Source organism: Phyllostomus hastatus, unplaced genomic scaffold (assembly GCF_019186645.2).
Source record: "Phyllostomus hastatus isolate PE091 unplaced genomic scaffold, TTU_PhHast_1.1 phas_contig_98, whole genome shotgun sequence".
Lineage (NCBI taxonomy): Eukaryota > Metazoa > Chordata > Mammalia > Chiroptera > Phyllostomidae > Phyllostomus > Phyllostomus hastatus.
Window position 1 is genome coordinate 6,055,985 of NW_025333999.1, and position 19,387 is coordinate 6,075,371.

The 19,387-nt window shown below is 49.7% G+C and overlaps 1 protein-coding gene across 1 annotated transcript; it reads left to right on the forward strand.

The window, feature by feature from the left end:
• The first annotated feature begins 5,368 nt into the window (after nt 1–5,368).
• LOC123828315 (N-acetyllactosaminide beta-1,3-N-acetylglucosaminyltransferase 3-like) lies at nt 5,369–18,804 on the forward strand. Its single transcript, XM_045853160.1, is given in 6 exon segments — nt 5,369–5,458; nt 12,743–12,791; nt 14,297–14,356; nt 15,625–15,826; nt 15,829–16,314; nt 17,574–18,804. Coding segments are annotated over 3 exon segments (1,155 nt in total). The 5' UTR covers nt 5,369–5,458; nt 12,743–12,791; nt 14,297–14,356; nt 15,625–15,730; the 3' UTR covers nt 18,147–18,804.
• Nucleotides 18,805–19,387: the final 583 nt, after the last annotated feature.

The following is a 19,387-nucleotide window of genomic DNA, read 5'->3' on the forward strand; positions in this document are numbered from 1 at the left end:
TGCCTGGGGCAGATCTAACATCCCTAATGTTCCCTGTCGCCCCGCCCCCCCAACCTAGCCTGTGAAGAGTGATACTAGGACAGAACAAGCCAGACACGGACACCCCCAGCCCCATGGACTCCCCCAGTTCCATGGACTCAGAGTTGGGCTGGTGGAAGGAATGAGGACTGGAGGAACCCAGACGTGGGTGTCAGGAAGACTTCCTAAGGAGAGGGTATTCTCAATAAGGCTTTGAGGTGTGAGTAAGAGTTTGCAAGCTGGAGGTGGGCACCCCAGGCCAAGAGATAGTGAGTTCCATGAGACAGCAATTAGTCAGTCCATGAACACCAGTTGAGTGCCCACTGTGTGCCAGGCGTTAAGGAGCCGACTGTGAGCAGGAAAACGCGCTTGGAAGCCATAGGGCCATGAGCCAAAAGCCTGGCTTTAGAGCATGCTCAGTGGCTGTGCGACTTGGAGCAAGTGACTTGACCTCCCTGGGCCTCAGTTCCCTCATCTGTCACCCACTTTGCTGGGTGGCTGAGGGGAGGTCTCACACTTTGACAAGAACCTGGCACAGGGGAAGCACCCTGGCAGTGCTGGCAGCTTTTCTGTGATGGGAGCTAGGGTGGGGGGCGGGCCTGATCGCAGGTGGGGGGAGAGTGGGCCTGCTCAAGGCCCAGGACAGCCACGGTCACCAGCACACTGTGGCAGGGAGAGGTCTGAGCTCAGTGGGAAGTCCTGTGTCCTAGCGGACAAGTGAGGACCCTGCAAGCCTAGGTGTGAGGCTGTGCAGACCTCAGGGACCAAGCAGGGGCCAGATGGGACTCAGGAAGCGGGGTTCGGCCTGTGGTCTCTGATCCTCCCACCCTGTCTTCCGAAGAGAGAAGGGGGCCCTGGCTGGTGTGGCTCAGCGTGTTGGGTATTTTCCCACAACTGAAAGGTCGCTGGTTCTGCTCCCAGTCAGGGCACATGCCTGGGCTGTGGATCAGGTCCCAGCAACCCTGGTTGGGGGCGTGCAGGAAGCAATGGATTGATGCTTCTGTCACATGTCAATATTTCTCTTCCTCTTTCTCCCTCCCTTCTCCTTTCTTGAAAAAATAAATAAATGAAAATCTTAAAAAAACAAACAGGAAAGGGGGTTCTGGCTGTGCCTCAGTGTCTTTGTCTGGGAAGCTGGGAGCAGTCTGGCTGGGGCAGCTCAGCACACATCAACACTGCTTTCATGGGGGGGGGCGGCGGGGGGGCAGTCAGCTCAAATTAAATGAGGCATCTCAGGCACCGACTGCTTCAGCCGCACACTTTCCTGCCGCCAACAGGACCGTGGAGCCAGCAGAGGCGGGGCCCGCCTCACTGCTGGGTCTCAGCCCCGCTGAGGAGCCAGAATCAAACATCTGACCCTGTGGGTGCTTCCCCTCCATCCCCAGTCTTTGCATACGTGTGCGTGCATGCAGGCGTGCGTGTGTGTACTCTCAGTGGCGTCAGCACCCCCCCCAGATGGTCCCTTTGCTGGTCCCTGTGTGATTGAGTGACTGGGGTGCTATGTCCATGTCGTAGGCCCCTGCCTGAGGGGACACTGTTTATCACCACCTCCCAGTGGCTTGGGTTGGCTTTCTTGGGTCACAAGGGAGGTTCGGTATCTTCTAACACAGAAGGCGTTTGTGAAGTGTGGGCTCCTAGCTGCCTGGACCTGTAGAGCTGTGTGACGTGGGCCAGGAGGAAGGATGGGACACCCCTTTGACTTGCCAGGGCAGGAAGGCTGGCATTTTATGGTTCCCCGTCTCCCATGCCTGGGAAGCCCAACCTCACAGTGGGGCCCAAAGGGATTAGGTCACTTGCCTGGAGCCACCCCAGTGGGTGAGTAGCCTAGCTAGGGCTTCTTAGAACATTAATATGACATTCACATACCAAGACAAATCATCTACATGTGGCCCGGGTGGGGCACTTGGAGCACACAGTATCGGTGTGAAGGCCTGTGGGAAGAGCTGGTGCTCATGGGAGTTCTTGTACTCTGAGTGACCGTGAGAACCCTGCACCCTAGGGCCCTGCAGAAAGACTCCGTGTTCATGATAAGCTCCATGGTTCTAACTTCCCTTTCTCTCAACTTCCTTCTCCCTCACAGAAACAGTCCTCCTCCACCTTGGCGCGCAGGCCAGAGTGAGCATTTGGCTAGCTGTGCCTGTGTGTACTGGGTTGCCACCCTCTCTTTTCCCAAACAAATCCTGGGTGACAAAACACCTAGTCGATATTATTTTTCTGCTAACGACCTCTAGTTCCAGAACATTCCATCACCTCCAAAGGAGAGCCCATTCCCATGGGCAGGCATTCCCCGGTCCCCCTCCCCCAGGCCCAACTACCTAATCTGGCTTGCTGTCTCTACAGACGTGCCTGTTCTGGACCTTCTGCATAAATGGAATTAGACCATGTGTGGCCTTTTGTGTCTGGCTCCTGTCACTCAGCAGGACGTCTTTCAGGTTCACCCACGTTGCAGCTTGTGTCAGTGCTTCAGTCCTCTTTGTGGCCGAGTGATATTCCCGTGTGTGTGAGCCACACTTTGCTCACGCCTCATCAGCTGGTGGACACCGTGGCTGTGACTGCCTTTTGGAGATGTGACTAGTGCCACTCTGAACACCAGCTGCAAGGGTGGGTGTGAGCGCCTGTTCTGGGTCCTCTGGATGGGGACCTAGGAGTGTGAGTGCTGAGTCATATGGTAACAACAGTCCAGGCTTGAACCAGGGCCCTGCAGCCTCAGAATCTGCCCTGGGAGCTTTGGAGCCACTCTGGGTCCTCCCTGCCCGGAACCCCCTGACAAGACGAGCCTCAGCTTCCTGGGGCAGGGTGCGGCTGGTCGTGTACAGAACTCACTTCCTCCACCCTGGATGCAGGATAAGGGTGGTGCGCATTTCCCCGTGACACCTCGGGAGGGGCTCTGTCTGGTGTGGGGGGGCCAGCGGGACCACCCACTCCCTCAACACCAGACCTTTGAGTTGGATTCTGTCTCCTTTAGGGTGCCCAGGAACTCAGGGAACCCAGGGCTCCACAGGGTGGGGGGAGGGCTCCGAACTGAAATCGTGGTGAGGGAGAATGGGCGGCCAGGGCTCCACACGGGGAAACTGAGGACCTGCCTCCATCCCTCGAAAAGGAACACGATGGGCGACTAGAGCCGTCGCCTGGCGCCCTGTGGACCCAGATCTGACCCCCGACAGTCAGCACTACAAACCTCCAGACACGCAGATGCCCGCAGCACCGAGTGGGGGTGGGTTTGAACCTTCAGCAGCCCCAACCCCAAGAATCTGGAAATCGGACTTGCAACTTATGGAATCTTCCCGAATGCTAGCCGGTGACCTCCGGTGTCTGGGGTCTCGGGTTTTTAGGGTTGGCAACTCTCCGATCCCCTGCAGAGACCCGAAAGGCCACTGGATTCAAACTGCTTCCTGCCCCCTTTCGGCCCTTTCTTCACTGAACGCAAGGTGGACCAGCGCTGGGGGAGGCGGGGCCCTATGCCAGGGGCTGACAGGGCTGGGCTTGCACACCACCAGTGGAGGGGAGCTCACTATCTGACTGCGGGTTGGTCTCAGGTAGAATCGTGAGCCACAGAGGACAGTGGAGGCCACGAAAGGCACAGGTGGTGGATGGAGCCAAGCCCTTGAGGGGAAGGGGCGGGGCCGGGGAGGGAAGAAGGAAGGGCGAGAGGCGGGGACCTCACCCGGCAACGGGAAATCTGGCCCTAGCAGTGTGGCGGGGCAGGGGGCTGGCTGGCGGGAAGGCGTGGCCTGGCGGGGGCTGGAGGGAGAGGGCGGGGACTCGCGCTCAGGTGAAACTCTTCCTTCTAGTCGCCAGGAGTAAGGGTCGCAGATTGGACGGTGGTGGGGGGGTGAGTGTTTGGGGTTTCCCGCGGCCTGGTTGACCCCCTGGTGGAAGGGAGGGAGTGCGGGTTCTTGGGGAACTCTAGGTGGGGTCTCTGCGGGGCGTTTACTGTGAACCTGCCAGGAGATGCTGGGGCCCATCTCCTTACCCGGTCTCAAAACCCCTTTCGTCCTCCGTCATCTCTAACAGTAACGCCGTCTTCAGACCTGGCCGGGAAGGAAGTCTCCCCCACACCTGGGGGCGGGGGAGACAGAGGCCACCTGCGTCTCTGGCATTTCTGTTCCCTGCACTGTCCTGAAGGACACAATGAGGATACCTTGGACCCCAGTTCCCTCGCTGCTCTCTTACAAGAATAGGGCAGGATCGAAAGGAGTAGTGGAGGGTTCTGTGTGCTCTGGCCATTATGATTACTGTCATTGTCATTGGTGAGATTGTTAGGGGCACTGATATGGAGAAGAATAGACTCGGGGGCCCCAGGTGCGCTTTATTCCTGTTACTTGAGGGAGCCGCTGCTGACCGCCAGTCTCACCCATTGCCCCGAGCCCTACCAGACACTTGGCCACATTCAGACCTGAAGACCTCAGCTCATGGCTTCCTCGGGGTTCAGGTCCCTCAGCCTCAGTGTGGCTCGGGCAAGTTGCTCCTGGTCCCTAGACATGCCTCAGTTTCCCCACTGTGAGGGAGGGCAATGACCCAGCTCCCATGAGGATGTACAAGGTGTTCAGCAGGCAGAAGCTTCAATGATTAGACTGCTCCTGGCCACTGGGGACCTCAAGTGAGTGACTTTAGGTTTCTGAGCCTCACTTTCCCTAGGATGTCAAGCGGAGCTCATGGTATGGGTGACAGTGCTGAAGGTGACGTCGGTCAGTAAGCCCTATGGCCATTAAGTGGGTGCCCAGAGAACTCAGCCATCATCATAACCATATGAATAATAACTGTTATTACTATTAGTACAATCACATCTTTAGCTAGGTTCCAACCTTCCTTTGAGATTTCTGAAGCAAGTTCATATAGGGGAAACATGGGAATTGAGAGGGTAGCTTTCTTAGTGGGACCACAAAAGTGCTGTTTGCTTGGAAGTAAGGGGGGAGGTGCTGAAAGGGGAGCCACACAGCTTCTTCCCAAGCTCTCTGCATTTGCCCTTTGTTCAAGTGTTATCTCTCCTTTTATGTTGGCAATCTCCTTTCCCCCACACCTTTGACTTATGGCCAGCAAGCTACATGTTATCTGGTTAGGGAGGAGAGGTATAAACCATTTGCTCTCCAGTGTCCTCACGGGAGATAAGGTCTCGTGATTCACCAGCTGGCTGTAAGTTGCTTCAACTGTTTGGCTTTCTTTAATTTTCTTGTCTGTTTCCCATCCTACTTGCCCAGGAATTTTCATAGCTTCTTATTATCCTGTCTCATTCCCCCCTCAGAGACTTTTATCCCTAAAATGTTTTAGGGGTGTTAAGGGAGGAAATTCTCTTATCAGTAACTGCTTTCTGCAATCAAGGGTCGTGTGTGTTCCTGCCACATAGGGTATAGAAGTCTCTTCCTGCTGATCTAAGGGACACACGGGAATGGGATCTGAGATTCAAACCCAGAGGCTGTGAGCTGATTCTTCCAAAGTAGAGGTAGGCTGGAATCCTCAGAGCATCATCATTTTGATATGGAATTGTATGCAATTCAACCACCTAGTCCTGACAACACATCCCTTCACCCAAATCACTGAGTCTCATTTCAAGAGGTGGTGATGCCAATGTGCTTCTAAAGGGAGGCCTATACTGTGTAAATAAGCAACTAGATTAAATAAGGTCATGGTATGCACTCTATGAAAACAGAAAGAACACAAAAGTTAATGAACACAGCAAATCATAAACCAGTTCTGAATCTGCAAGAGTGTCGGATGAGAAGACTTCCAAATGCAAGGTTTTTGCTGGAATGAAATTCAGCATGACGATCTGATAGGTCCTCTTTATCTGCAGTTTAAATGTCTCTGGTGACACTGACTGTATGGTTGACACTGCATCAGTAGTTCTCAATAATTCCAATTAAAAGGACGGAAGAAAAATGAAGCATTAGTTTCAAAGAACACTAGAAAAATTCAGGATCCAACTCAGTTTGAGGGTGACAAATTAGGCATGGTGATTTCCATTGAAACACAATTTCTCTCCCTAAAATCAGCCTCATTTTCATCAAAGAGACTGCGTTAAGTCCAGTCTCAATGTGGCCTGATTATTTGCATAAACACAACAAGAAGAGTAATTGATCATATAGGCTCCTTCAAATCTGCTTTGCTGGAATTTCAGAAGGAACCTTTACAGTGAGCTTCAGTCAGCCCTCAGGGCACAGCAACAAAGCCACACAGTTGCATCTGCTTTGCCTGCAATACTGATAGGTTTGGGTGTATTCCTCAGGTTCTTTCCATGAGGTTCCTGAGGTTCTTTCCATGCCATCTTTCAGGAAAGCAACCTTCGTTCCCTACCTGGAAAGACTGCCATGAACCATGTGGCCAAGCAAGGTACCAGGCCATTTCTGCCATGGGCTCTTACTGGCTTTGAAAATCAGTCTTAATTCCTTAGGGCTTTCTGGTGACATCCAGAGTCCAGGCATGGATCTTTTGATCATGACATACCAGACAAAGACTTGCTTAATAAAACCACAATTAGAAACTGGCTTTATGTGTCCTGTTATGTAGAAATCAGATTCCTACTGGATTTTTGCAAACATACATATTGCCATGGAAATAATAATACTCATCCATTAAGAGTTTCAAAATTCCGGAGGGATCAGGTAGGGAGAAAAATATAAGTGCCTCAGTATATCCTGTGAAAGTGTAAATTACCAAATAGCTTTAAGAAAAAATTACTTTTCTTATGTCTGAAAAACAAAAGATTATGAGTTAGCGATACTTCGCAACAAAAAGTTATAAAGCCACAGTTGCCTTCAGTTTATTATTTCCCATAATTTATTTTGTTTGCCTTGGTGATTTGCCAGTATTTACATGAATCCAGTTATTTCTTGGAGTTGTGTAAATCTTCACTTACTTCAAAAATATGACCAGCTTTGACACCTGTAATTTAGAGAAAATTAGAGTATATCAGAGTCCTTTTCATAAACCCTTCCAAAGACATAGTATATTTTTTCAAATGCATTAGAGTAAAACAATGGCTGTCTTCAAATGACAAAAAATACATAAATAAATAAAATCTTTAAAGTGAAAAACTTACAGATTTGACTATAACAACATTTTAAGATAAAACTAAAATTATAAATTTTATATCTGAACATTATGAATCTTGGAGATTTTTATATAATCTTTTGAACATCTACATTAATAATAAAATATGTGTATACAAATAGAACATACTTATTGTTTCATTATTTGACAAGCTTCCCATGTACTTGAAACATTAAATATATATAATTAGTTCAAAGTTTCTTTTTTTATTTAAAGATTTTTTTAATTTTTAGATTGGAAGGGAGGGAGAAAGAGAGGGAGAGGAACATTAGTGTGTGGTTGCCTTTCACATGCCCTCAACTGGGGACCTAGTCCACAACCCAGTCATGTACCCCGACTGGGAGTCAAACCAGTAACCCTTTGGTTTGCAGGCTGGCACTCAGTCCACTGAGCCACAGCAGCCAGGGCTCAAAGGTTCTTAACATGGAGAAAGAACAAATCCCTGAGGCATTGCAGGGACACATTGAAATGACGCAAAACCAATTTTAGGCATTGAAAAATTTCTTGGACTTCTGGTAAACATGGCTCACCTCTTTGCAAAACATATCAAAATTGCAACTAAAATATAGAACAACCGTCTCTTAGAACCATTGAAATTGAGGTTAATGAAAGTTTGACAGTATGGAATTAAAGAAACCACATCCATCCAGACTGGTCAGAAACATGAAAACATGGAATGGGCTAGTCCCCTATTCATGTGTGGTAGATAAAAATTTAGGAGGGATATCTTGGGAGCAAGGGGACTGAGTCCCACACCATGACCACCAGCCCAGCATTCTAGTGCCAAGAAGATAAGTCCCCATAACTTCTGACTCCAAAAAATAGCAGAGATTGAGTTGGTGGAAGAAACTCATGTAGTCCTGAGCAGTTTCCTTTAAGCAGTATCCCCAACCTTTTTGGCACCAGGGACTGGTTTTATGGAAAACAATTTTTCCATGGACCAGGGTCGGGGTAGGGAGACAGGAGGCAGAGCTCAAGCCAGGGAGGAGGGTAGAAGAGAGGAGGTAGAGCTTAGGCAGTAATTAAAGTGACATCTACAGATGGAGAGGAGGGAAATAGGGGACCCCAGCCTTAAAGAACTCACACACGGACTTACTCAGACTCACTTCCTCTGAACTCTAGCACCAGGGTAGCAACCTGAAAGGTACCAGTTGCATACAAGGAGGAACCAAAGTGTCTGGCATCAAAGGCAGGAGATGAGGGACAACTTTCTCTCAGATGAAAAAGTGGGCAGAGGTCATCTCTTTTCTGAGCCTCCCCACAAAGAGCCACAGAGCTGGCAGGGGGCTACCATATCTGAGACTCCATCAACTTGGCTAAAACTGTTTGCCCTGCTCTGGAAATCCTCTGAGATTCCATCCCACCCAACATACAAGCCCCCCCCCCCAAACTGTTAACTGTGACTTTTCTATATGAATTGTTGGTCTTGGTTCATGCTTCAGAACTTTGTAAAACCTATCAAACAAGCAACATCCTGTATGTCTTGCTAAGTGGCCACAGGCCTGGAACTAGTATCATCCAGCCTAGATTCACAGTTTGGCTTTACCTGGGAATCTCCAAGCCCAGCACACGTAGCAACCATCTCAGATTGCTTTATAACTCATGCAGAGTGGCCCTGGGCAGAACACAGGTGTAACCCCAGGAAACCCCAGAAACTGTGCACCCAGTGGACAGCTATAGACCATGTTGGAGAACCACCATCCTGCCCCTGCACAGCTGATCATCCACAGAGGGTGGAAGTTGGTGGTCAGTGGTCACAGCCAGTCCTTGCAGCTGACTGGCCTAGGTAAATCCCTCTCATTGACCCACCAACAGCAATCAAGGCTCAACTACAAGAGCCCACATGTGTACTCAGACCATACAAAGGGCACACCTTGAGTACTTAGCTTGGGTGAGGGAGAGGCTGTGCCATTGGACCCTGCAGGACACCTACTACATTAGGTAACACTACCAAGACATGGAGTCAAAGCAGCTCTACCTAATACATAGAAACAAACACAGGGAGGCTGCCAAAACAAGGAGACAAAGAAACAAGACCCCAATGAAAGGACAGACCAAAACTCCAGAAAAAGAGTTAAACAAAATGGAGATAAGCAACCTATCAGATACAGAGTTCAGAACACTGGTTATAAGGATGCTCAAGGAACTTAGTGAGGACCTCAACAGCACAAAAAAGAGCCAGTCAGAAGCAAAGGACACACCAATTGAAATCACCAACATTGTACAGGGAAACAACAGTAGTGTGGATGAAGCCGAGCATCAGACCAATGATTTGGGACATAAGGAGCAAAAACAAAACAAAAAACAACCAATCAGAGCAAAAACAACAAAACAAAAAAACAGAATCCAAAAAAACAAGGATAGTGTAAGAAGCCTCAGGGACAAATGTTGGACTTCAAGAGGTCCAATATTTGCATCATAGGGGTACCAGAAGGAGGAGAGAAAGAGCAAAATATTGGAAATGTATTTAAAGAAAAAAACAATGAAAGAAAAGTTCCCTAATTTAACAGACCTTGCAAGTCCAGGAAGCACAGAGGATCCCAAAAAAGATGGATGCAAAGAGGCCCACTCCCAGACACATCATATGTAAAATGCCAAAGGTTAAAGGTAAAGAGAGAATCTTAAAGGCAGCAAGAGAAAAGCAGTTAGTTACCTACAGCTGAGTTCCCATAAGACTGTCAGCTGATTTCTCAAAAGAAACTTTGCATGCTAGAAGGGACTGGCGATTGGTAAGAAATATTCAACGTCAGGAAAAGTGGAGACCTACAGCCAAGAATACACTACCCAGCAAAGCTATCATTTAGAATCAAAGGATAAAGAGCTTCCTGGACAAGAAAAAACCAAAGGAGTTCATTATCACCAAACCATTATTACATGAAATGTTAAATGGACTTATATAAGAAAAAGGAGATCAAAATTATGAATAATAAAATGGCAATAAATATATATCTATCAACAATTGATTGTAAGAATCAAAATAAGCAAAGATGAAGAACAGAGACAGAATTACTGATACAGAGTGTTTTGATGTTTGCCAGACAGGAAGGGGTTGTGGGGGAATGAGTGAAGAGGTGAGGGGATTAAGAAGTACAAATAAGTAGTTACACAATAGCTATGGGGATATAAAGTACACTATAGGGAAATGGAGTAGTCAAAGAACCTATACGCATGACCCATGGACATGAACAGGGATGTTGGGATTGCCTAAGGGAGTTGTGTTGCTGATAGGGGGGAGTAAAGGGGAAAAAACTGGGAGTACTGTAATAGCATAATCAATAAAATATAACTTTTTAAAATTCTTTAAAATTTAAGCACTGAGGAGGTTATAAAATATACTTGACCAAAAGATTATATATCATTATGAAACAATGTTAAATTATTTATTTACCCAAGGTGACAAGATATCAAACATGAATATAGGCTAGCAAAATTTATTTCTTACAATAAAGAATATGAGTTTTTGAGTAATCAAGTAGCTGATTAACACAATATAACACATAGATACTTTCTTAAATATAAAGAATCTTTGCTTTCTAGACAGATACAGTAAAAACATTTTCCCTTTTAACAGGCTGAGAAAGAACCAAACAAATTCTGTATTAGCTTGCCTCTGATACTTAGATCCATTCATCTAAATAGATTTATTATTCTGATTACTTACATAATTTCCTCTCAAGATCTCTCTTCACAAACCTTCGACTTACACAGACCCTCTACTACTGGGTCTTCTTTAGTTTGCTTCTCTTTAACTCACTCAGAAAGAAGTAACTTCAGAACAAATTATGTTTTCCTTTTTTCAACAAGTATTTTTATACCTTATTCCAGCAGTCCCCAACCTTTCTGGCAGCATGGACCGGTTTTGTGGAAGACAATTTTTCCATGGAAGGGGGTGGAGACAGGAGGTGGAGTTCAGGTGAGCTTTGCTCACTGCCTGGTCCCAAAAAGGTCACGGACCAGTCCCGGGCCATGATCCGAGACTGGGGATCCTTGCCTTACAACTTTTATTACCAAACCATGCAATTTCTTTCCAACTTAACTAAAATTCTTAATTCTCAGAAGTCCTGATTTTTAGTGACAACTAAAAGTAATTAATATTCTTTAGATTGATACGTTTATGAACATGTTATATAACTTCTAGAAACAGGTTGTGTCATTGGCAAACACACTCACATTTTCAAGAGACATACTTCAAATAAAGTACAAGATATCTTCAATAACAGATACAAATTCATCTTCTAGCTTCTCTTTAATAAGAAGCCAAGGAAGGCAAACTCGGATCAATTAATGTTTCAGTTTCCTGTTATTTCAAAATATCTAGATATTTAATAACTTTCACCATTTAACCCAGCAAAACTCCAAAATTCCTAGTCACCAAAGACTTTTGAAAATTATGTTTAGGTATATACATAATTACTACTGAAAATTTTTATCAAAAACTCTTCACTTTAGTTATATCTGTTTATTAGTTTTTAACAACTTTATGAGATTTTAAAATCAATTGCTACCCAAGCCACTTTATTGACACATTTTGTAACAGAGGTAAATAAATGAACTTATTTCTGCAAACCCTGGCAAAATGAACATATATTTGATGTTAATAACTTTATTTTTTAAAAGATTTTATTATTTATTTTTAGAGAGAGGAGAAGGTAGGGAAAAAGAGAGGGAGAGAAACATCAATTGCTTGCCCACCTGGCCCACAACCTGGGCATGTGTCCTGACCGGAAATCAAACTGGCAACCTTTGATGCACAGGTGAGTGCTCAATTCACTGAGCCAGACCAACCAGAGCAATCATTTTAAAAGATATTAAACTTAAAGCAGCTTTAATATCAATATTTTCCAGATCATATAATCCTGAAGAAACATTTGAGATAGTTCTTACTTTTTTGTCCTTGACAACTTTAAAGAGCCTGGAGGAGGCACAGGGGAGATATCAGGCTTGAGATGAAAGTGGTTTGAGTTTAAAAGTGCTGTTCTTTCACACTGGCTTGTGTGCTGCAGTGGGTTGAGTGTCAGCCTGTGAACCAAAAGGTCACTGGTTCGATTCCAGTCAGGGCACATGCCTGGGTTGCAGTCCAGGTCTCCATCTGGGGGTGTGCCACAGGCAACCAATTGATGTTTCTCACATTTTTGTTTGTCTCTTCTTTCTCCCTCCTTCACCCACTCAATGAAAATAAATAAATAAAATCTTTTTTAAAAAGTACCATTTTCTTTCTCTCCCATTGAGAAGAAAGTCTCCCCTGCTGCTTTGGCAACCAGCACAGAATTTGGAGATTAGCATTAATTGCCTTATTTTTCCAGGGCTGGTGCAGAGGTGGGGAGGGGCATGGGTGTGAGATCATTTCCTTCTCTTTAAAACATCACTTCAAATCCTTTCTAAGTAGAATCCTTATGAGGTACACCATGAAGCTAACACATAAGAGATCTTATTCTATTTTCTAGACCTTTGGCAAAACAATTCTAATTAATTAGTGACTTATAGCTAGCTGTAAGTTGACCAATCAGCTAAAATGTGACCTAATGGACTCTGATGGGATCGAGACTGAGCCGCTCCTTTTCAAAACAGAAAAACATACTCTGAAGCGAAACACAAAGTTCAAATACACAAGTACTCCTCCAAAAGGTGGGACTGGGACTAGCCATAAAATCTAATATCATACTACTTTTCCTTTCAGACGACAGAGGAGAGAAACAGAGGAGGTGCAGACTGGACCATGTCTGGGGGTGAGTGTTTGGGTTGCTTAGGATCTGGTGGACCCCCGTCACAGAAAGGAGAGAGACGTGGCTCTAGAGGAACTTGGTCCAGTCTAGAGGACCCCAGAGATACCCTTTGAGGTTGAGCTGGGGCAGGGCTGGCATTTAATCAGAAACCTCAGTCCAGCCTCAGATTCCTTCCTGGACCGGTCCTAGGAAGGGGAGATTCTGCTCTAGGGGAGGACAGGCTCATCCAGTGAGTCATTTGTGATGAGCCCTGGGACTGCAAAGAGAGGTTCCAGGGGGTTCAAATGGTGAGTCACCCTTCTTCAACACCCATATGTTCATCAGGTGAATGTTTGCATAAATCCACCTTCATACTTGCGTAATACACCAATCTAAAGCTTTATCTTTACTGGGCTTTCCTTCTTTTTGATCTGTTTACAAAAGCTCCTCATGCTCCTTGTAAATAGGGACCAGCCCAGCACTACTAGGAGGCCAAACTGGTACTTTATGGTGAGAGATCACGCTCAGATTCAGCAGGTCAGGGCACAAATCCTGCCAACTCTCCTTGACCTCAGCTGGCTGTGTCAGCTCTGCGAGGTGGGCACCCTCTCTGTGCCCAGCTCACCCTGGAACACAGCCACCCCCAGATGCTGAGTGAGAGGCACAGGACTCCTCCACGGGCAAGGGGTCAAACCCTCTCCTGCAAGTGCCCCGGTTCCACTGCCGAGTCTCCAGGATATTGTCTGGTTCGCTGCCTCTCTGCCGCCCATCAGCACGTCAGGCCCCTGAGTGCAGGAGTCCGCTCATCAAGTTGTCTGAGCACCCAGAACCCACAGCGGGACATGGCGCAGGCCTGATGTTCAGCGCAGTCATGAGTGTACAGGTGATAACGGTGGCTGATGATGATATTAACATTGTCATCGCTGGCACTTCGCAAAGGGCTGACTTCGAGAAAAGGCCATTGGTCGTCTAGCCTTTCCCAGGACGCAGGTTGTTGTGCACACAAATAGGGTTCTTCCAGATGCTCTGTCACCCCCACCCTTCCCCTCTCCTTTTGGCAGCCTCGGAGTATTCCATAGCCCCGTCCAAAACCCAGGGGATGGCAATGATGACCCCAGCACCACTGATATTCAGCACCTGCTGGGGCCAACCCTGAGTTGGCGGCTGACACCGTCTCACTTTGCAGGCAGGATGCCGAAGCCCAGGGGTCCCAGGATGATCGGGAGCCAGGTCAAGATGTCCTTCCCCAGGCAGCACTATGGCTGCTTCAAGGGCATCAGCCCTCTCCTAACTGCTCGGACAGGGGATACTGGCTTTTGTTTTTCTGATTTGGAAACTAGGTTCAGTGAGTTGGCAAGTTGGAGGCACTGGGTCAAAGGGTCCCCAGAGCTGGAGCTAGGATGTGGGCATATGTTATGAGCCTGGAAAGGGAGCAAAATCTCACCTCTAAGCCTCAGTTTTCTCATGTAGAAGTGCAAGCATCTTGTGCAGGACCACCAAAATGCCCTAAATGCCCCACACTGTTCCAGGTGCCAGTGGGGACAACGAGGAGACCCCAGACCAGCACAGATCTCCTGAGGAAGGCTGAGGTAAGTGCTGAGGTTCATGTATTCATTCAACAAACACTCATTGAATGCCCACTTAGGTGTCTGTCCTGGAGAGGTCCCTTCACACGTGCACAGTCCCGTGAGCTGGGGATTGCTCAGATGCCCCTTTTACAGCCGAGGAGACTGAGGTCCGGGGTGTGGAAGGCACACAGCCAGGGACGTGATGGAATCGGTGTTCAAACCCAGGGTTTGGGCTCCAGAGTCTGCATCCCTCAGGGATAAGCCAATAAGTGTTTGCTGAATAGTAAGTCCTATCTTGGGTCCAATCCAGAACTTCCTGACGCACTGGAAAAGAGATCCTCAAATTTAGGAAAACAGCACAGACACCACCTTACCAGGCAAAAAAGGCGCTGAGGTGGTGCAGGGAAGCTGGGAAAGGGACTTACAAGGGAGACCTAGGGCTGTGCCTAGAAGAGGGGGGAAAGCTCTCAGGAAGAGGAGACATTAGAGCTGGGGATTTTGAGTTTGAATAAGGGTTTGCCAGACATAAATTGAGTCAATTTAATCTTTTACTCATAAATTTACTCATTCAAACACTCCCTGCTCTCCCCACGTGTCTGCCTCATGCTGGGCGATGCCAGGACCCCAGGTCTGGGGAGACAACTCCAGACACGGTCACCCCACAGGATCAGGACTGAGCCAGATCAGGGGATGGGGCTGGAGGTGCCCACGGGGAAGCAGGACTTTTCCGAAGGGTGGGAGAGGGCTTCCTAGAGGAGTGGGTGTGGAGGTGAGTTTGCCAGGAGGAGCAGGTGGGCGCCAAAGGAGATGGTTTTGTCTGATACATGCTGGGTCAGGGGCCGCGCTCAGGTCAAAAGATCATTTAAAATAATGAAGAAGAAGAGGCAACGGTTGTATCAGAATGCCAGAGCTCAGAGCTTTCTAGAGCAGCAGGTGTTGAAGGGGAGGAGGAAGGATCCCAGCAGCTTGCACCTGATACAAAGGGCATTCTCTGCCTCCACCTGGGAGGCTCCTGGGCCATCTCTGAGTCAGGGACATGAGGAGGAGCAGGTTGGATATGGGAGGGGGTGAATTCTGGGCACTCGGAGTCTGGGGGGCTCTCGTTGGAATTCCCGTGCCTCAGTTTCCTTTGTAAATATGGAACCCCAGGCAGGGCCTGGGCTTCTGTCAGAGTCCAGCTGGGCTGGGGTGCGGGAAGAGGCACGGTGTGGGGGACAAGATGGGGGTGAATTCCAACATTTTACCAACCCGAGTGATGGCGAGCTGCAACCAGGTGTTGGGGTCCACAGGTGGCTCAGGAAAAGTGCTCGGCCCATCCGGATCTTCAGTGGCTGCTACTTTCCCTGGAGCCGCCTGGGGATCTCCTCGGATCAATCGCAAACCCTGCAGTCCAGGATGAGGTGTCCGAGGTCCTTGCCACAGGTGGGCCTGGCTCTGGTGCTCTGCACCTTCACTCTCCTCTGCCTCCTCCTCAGTCTGCACCTGTCACCACCCCAGTGCTGCCCCCTGCCAGGGAACTGAAAGAGCCACTGGACACCCCCGCGGCTCTGATCTGGCTCCCCGAGCCAACCCTCCCCACCACGCCGGCGCCCTGCAGGGCCAACACTTCCCTGGCCCAGCTGCCAGACTTCGCTGAGCAGCCAAAGCACGTGCGCGACTTCCTGCTGCACAGACACTGCCGGGACTTCCCGCTGCTGCAGGACGCGCCTCTGAGCAAGTGCGCACAGCGGGTCTTCCTGCTGCTGGTCATCAAGTCCTCGCCGCACAATTACGAGCGCAGGGAGGTGGTGCGGCGCACTTGGGGCCGAGAGCGGGCTGTGCGGGGCGGCTGGCTGCGCCGTCTCTTTCTGGTGGGCACAGCCCAAGAACCGCACGAGGCCCACAAAGTCAACCAGCTGCTGGCACTGGAGGCGAGGGTTCATGGCGACATCCTGCAGTGGGACTTCTACGACACCTTCTTCAACCTCACACTCAAGCAGGTGGGCTGGCAGAAAGAAAGTCACCTTATTGGGGCCACCTGAGCTTCCTGCCCAGATCACCACCATCTCCTCTGAGGGGCCCAAGGGAACCAGCAGACCCTGCACCCCATGCCACCCCCTCTAATGTCCTCAGGGCATCTGAGGGCCTTATCTCTAGGGGAGGCCAGAGGTTCCAGCCTGGCTACAGGGTCCTGCTAACCCAGGTGCAAGTTCAGGCTCTATGTTACCCTTGATGTTCACCTCTCTGTGCCCCAGTTTCCTCAACAGGGAAATTGGTTATTAATTGGACTCGCCCACCTCTGAGGACCTCTGTAAGGATTGCATGAGATAACATTTAGAAGTCACCTGGACCAGTGCCAGGCACTCAGATAACATTGGCAATGAGGTGCGGGGTTGCAGGGATGCAGGGTACTGGACAGAGCACACCCTGTTTTTGTCTGGTGAGTCCCCCCATGGGGCCCCCTCTGTGCAGTGGGTACTCCACAAAAACGTTTCTGATGGACAAGAACCCATGGGAGGTAGAGAGAATCCACATGCAGAGGAGGCAGTGGGGGCTCCAAGGACCCACCCAGGTTGGGTGGGGGGGGAGCAATCTGCATAGACACCCAGTGCAGGTTCCTGCTCCTGGTAGGCACAGACAGGTCTGGGTTCAAGACATCAAGGGGGCAGCAAAGGTCATTATGGAGGAAACTGAAACCAAAGTGAGCAAAGGGCCAGGACCCCTCAACATGCCCCCTTCTTGACACAAAACACCAAAGCACGCGGTAAGTAACAACTTGACACACGTGAATCTAACCCATATGAGGCGCTGGGCCCACAGCGGTGCTGGGAACACGGCACAGGTAGGAGACACAGCCCCACCCAGGGGGAGCCCAGAGTCTGGGGGTGGGGGATGTCTGATGACGACCACACAGCAATTCTATGACAGCAGCGCTCGGCCAGGCACACTGGGAAGGAATGGCAGTAAATGCAGGCGTGTGAGTCTTCCTGGCGCTGTGCAGAATATCGTCTTCATGGACCCCAATGCTCCTGCAGGCAGGTCCTGAGATGCGGCCTAAAAGGAAACTTGGAAACTGAGGCACAGAGAGGAGCGGGTTTTTGCTCAGGTCACCCCACAGGGTGGGACCTTGACCCCAGGCTGGGTTGACAGCGGGGACGCAGCCTCAGCTGTGCTCTGTGGGCTGGGGCGGCCAACAGGGACCTGAGGCTGATGGTCCCAGCCTTGAGCCTGTGTGCCCTGTCCGCCCGCCCGCCCGCAGGTGCTCTTCCTACAGTGGCAGGAGGCTCGGTGCAGCAATGCCAGCTTCGTGCTCAACGGGGACGACGATGTCTTTGCGCACACAGACAACATGGTCTCTTACCTGCTGGACCACAACCCTGACCACCACCTCTTTGTGGGGCAACTGATCCAGAATGTGGGCCCCATCCGGGCCCCCCAGAGCAAGTACTATGTGCCAAAGATAGTGACACAGGAGGAGCACTACCCGCCCTACTGTGGAGGTGGTGGCTTCCTGCTGTCCCGCTTCACGGCGGCCGCCGTGGGCCGGGCCGCCCGCACCCTGGACCTCCTCCCCATCGATGACGTCTTCCTGGGCATGTGCCTGCAGCAGGAGGGCCTGAAGCCCGCCTCACACAGCGGTATCCGCACCGTCGGCGTTAGGTCTCCCACAGCACGTTTGTCCTCCTTCAACCCCTGCTTCTACCGGGAGCTGCTGCTGGTGCACCGCTTCTTGCCCTATGAGATGCTGCTCATGTGGAATGCACTGAGCCAGGCCAACCTCACCTGTGGCAAGCAGGCGAGGGTCTATGGAGGTGGTGCGGGGACCCCCTAGCCTCTAGGCTCCTGTCTCCACCCCCATAGGAAGGGGTTACATCTTCCTCCCGGAAAGCTGAGAACTTTGTCCTCCGAGGGCCCAAGGGAGTGCCTCAGAATGTTTGCTAGAGAATATGAATACTTTTGTGGCAAGCTCCTACACAACCTTTGAAACTCACTCAGTACTGCTCATACCATGTTCATCATTTTCCCTAGACTCTCAGCTGGAGGGACCATCTCTTTCCATGGCAGCTACTGGCAGAAGCACTTCAGCCAGGGTTCCAGCAGCTGCTGCTCCTTCCAGCCCCTTTCAGTCAAAGTCCCACATCCCTGCTCCAACCTTGATCACGGGCTGGACCTTAAACAGTGGTCAGCCTCTCCTTGGTAGTGAACCTGCAGTGGTTTAATCATGGGTGTATTCTGGGTAGGGTTCAAGGCCAACTAGGAATTCCTGGGTGCACATGCAGCTGAAACAAGAAGCACTTTTCAGCCAGGGAGAAGGGTTCACCACCCTTCCCTGGGCCTTGGGCCCCTTGGAGGGTAGGAATGGCCTGAGAGGCCATGCACAGACCGCCCCCTCTGTGCCTGTAGCATCAGGTGCTCCAGTGGCAGACACATTGGGCAGGGGGGGAGGCAGCTATCTTTTTCAGGCTATAGTGACGCAGGGTCTGGGCCCCTGGCAGGGACTCAAGCCCCCCACACCTGTGCTCAGGGAGCTCAGGGAACAGTATTGGGACCAAGGTGCCTTCACAGGGCTCAAGGCCAGTGCATACACTCCCCCAGTGCCCAGAGAAGGAGGTGGTTCAGGTCCTCGAGTGGCCCTGAGCTCTTGTGACTCTGGACTAGGTACCCACCCCAGTGTGTCTTTCTGACTTGGGAGATCCAAGCAAACCCGTGAACCCCAGCCCTGCTGGCCTTAGACAGGTGTCTGGGACTTGGACCTCATAGTCATTGGGGAGGTGGCAGGGGCACTTAAGGCAGCAGAGTGAGGGCTGGAGAGTGGCTTCTCAGGGAATAAAAGGTTTTGTGGATACCTGGAGGTAGTGTTTTTTATGTTATGTGTAAGTTTTAACTCTGATCTTTCTACATTCATTTGTAAAAGTTTTATTTCCAGTAGATAGCATACCAATAGAGAGACAACAGAAGGGAACAGAAACAAAACTAAGAGACAATTAAAAAGCAGTATGCAACTAGAAAAACTAACAATACCCAAAAATCCATATAGCAAAGCCAGAAGAGTGCTCCAACAAAATCCCACAA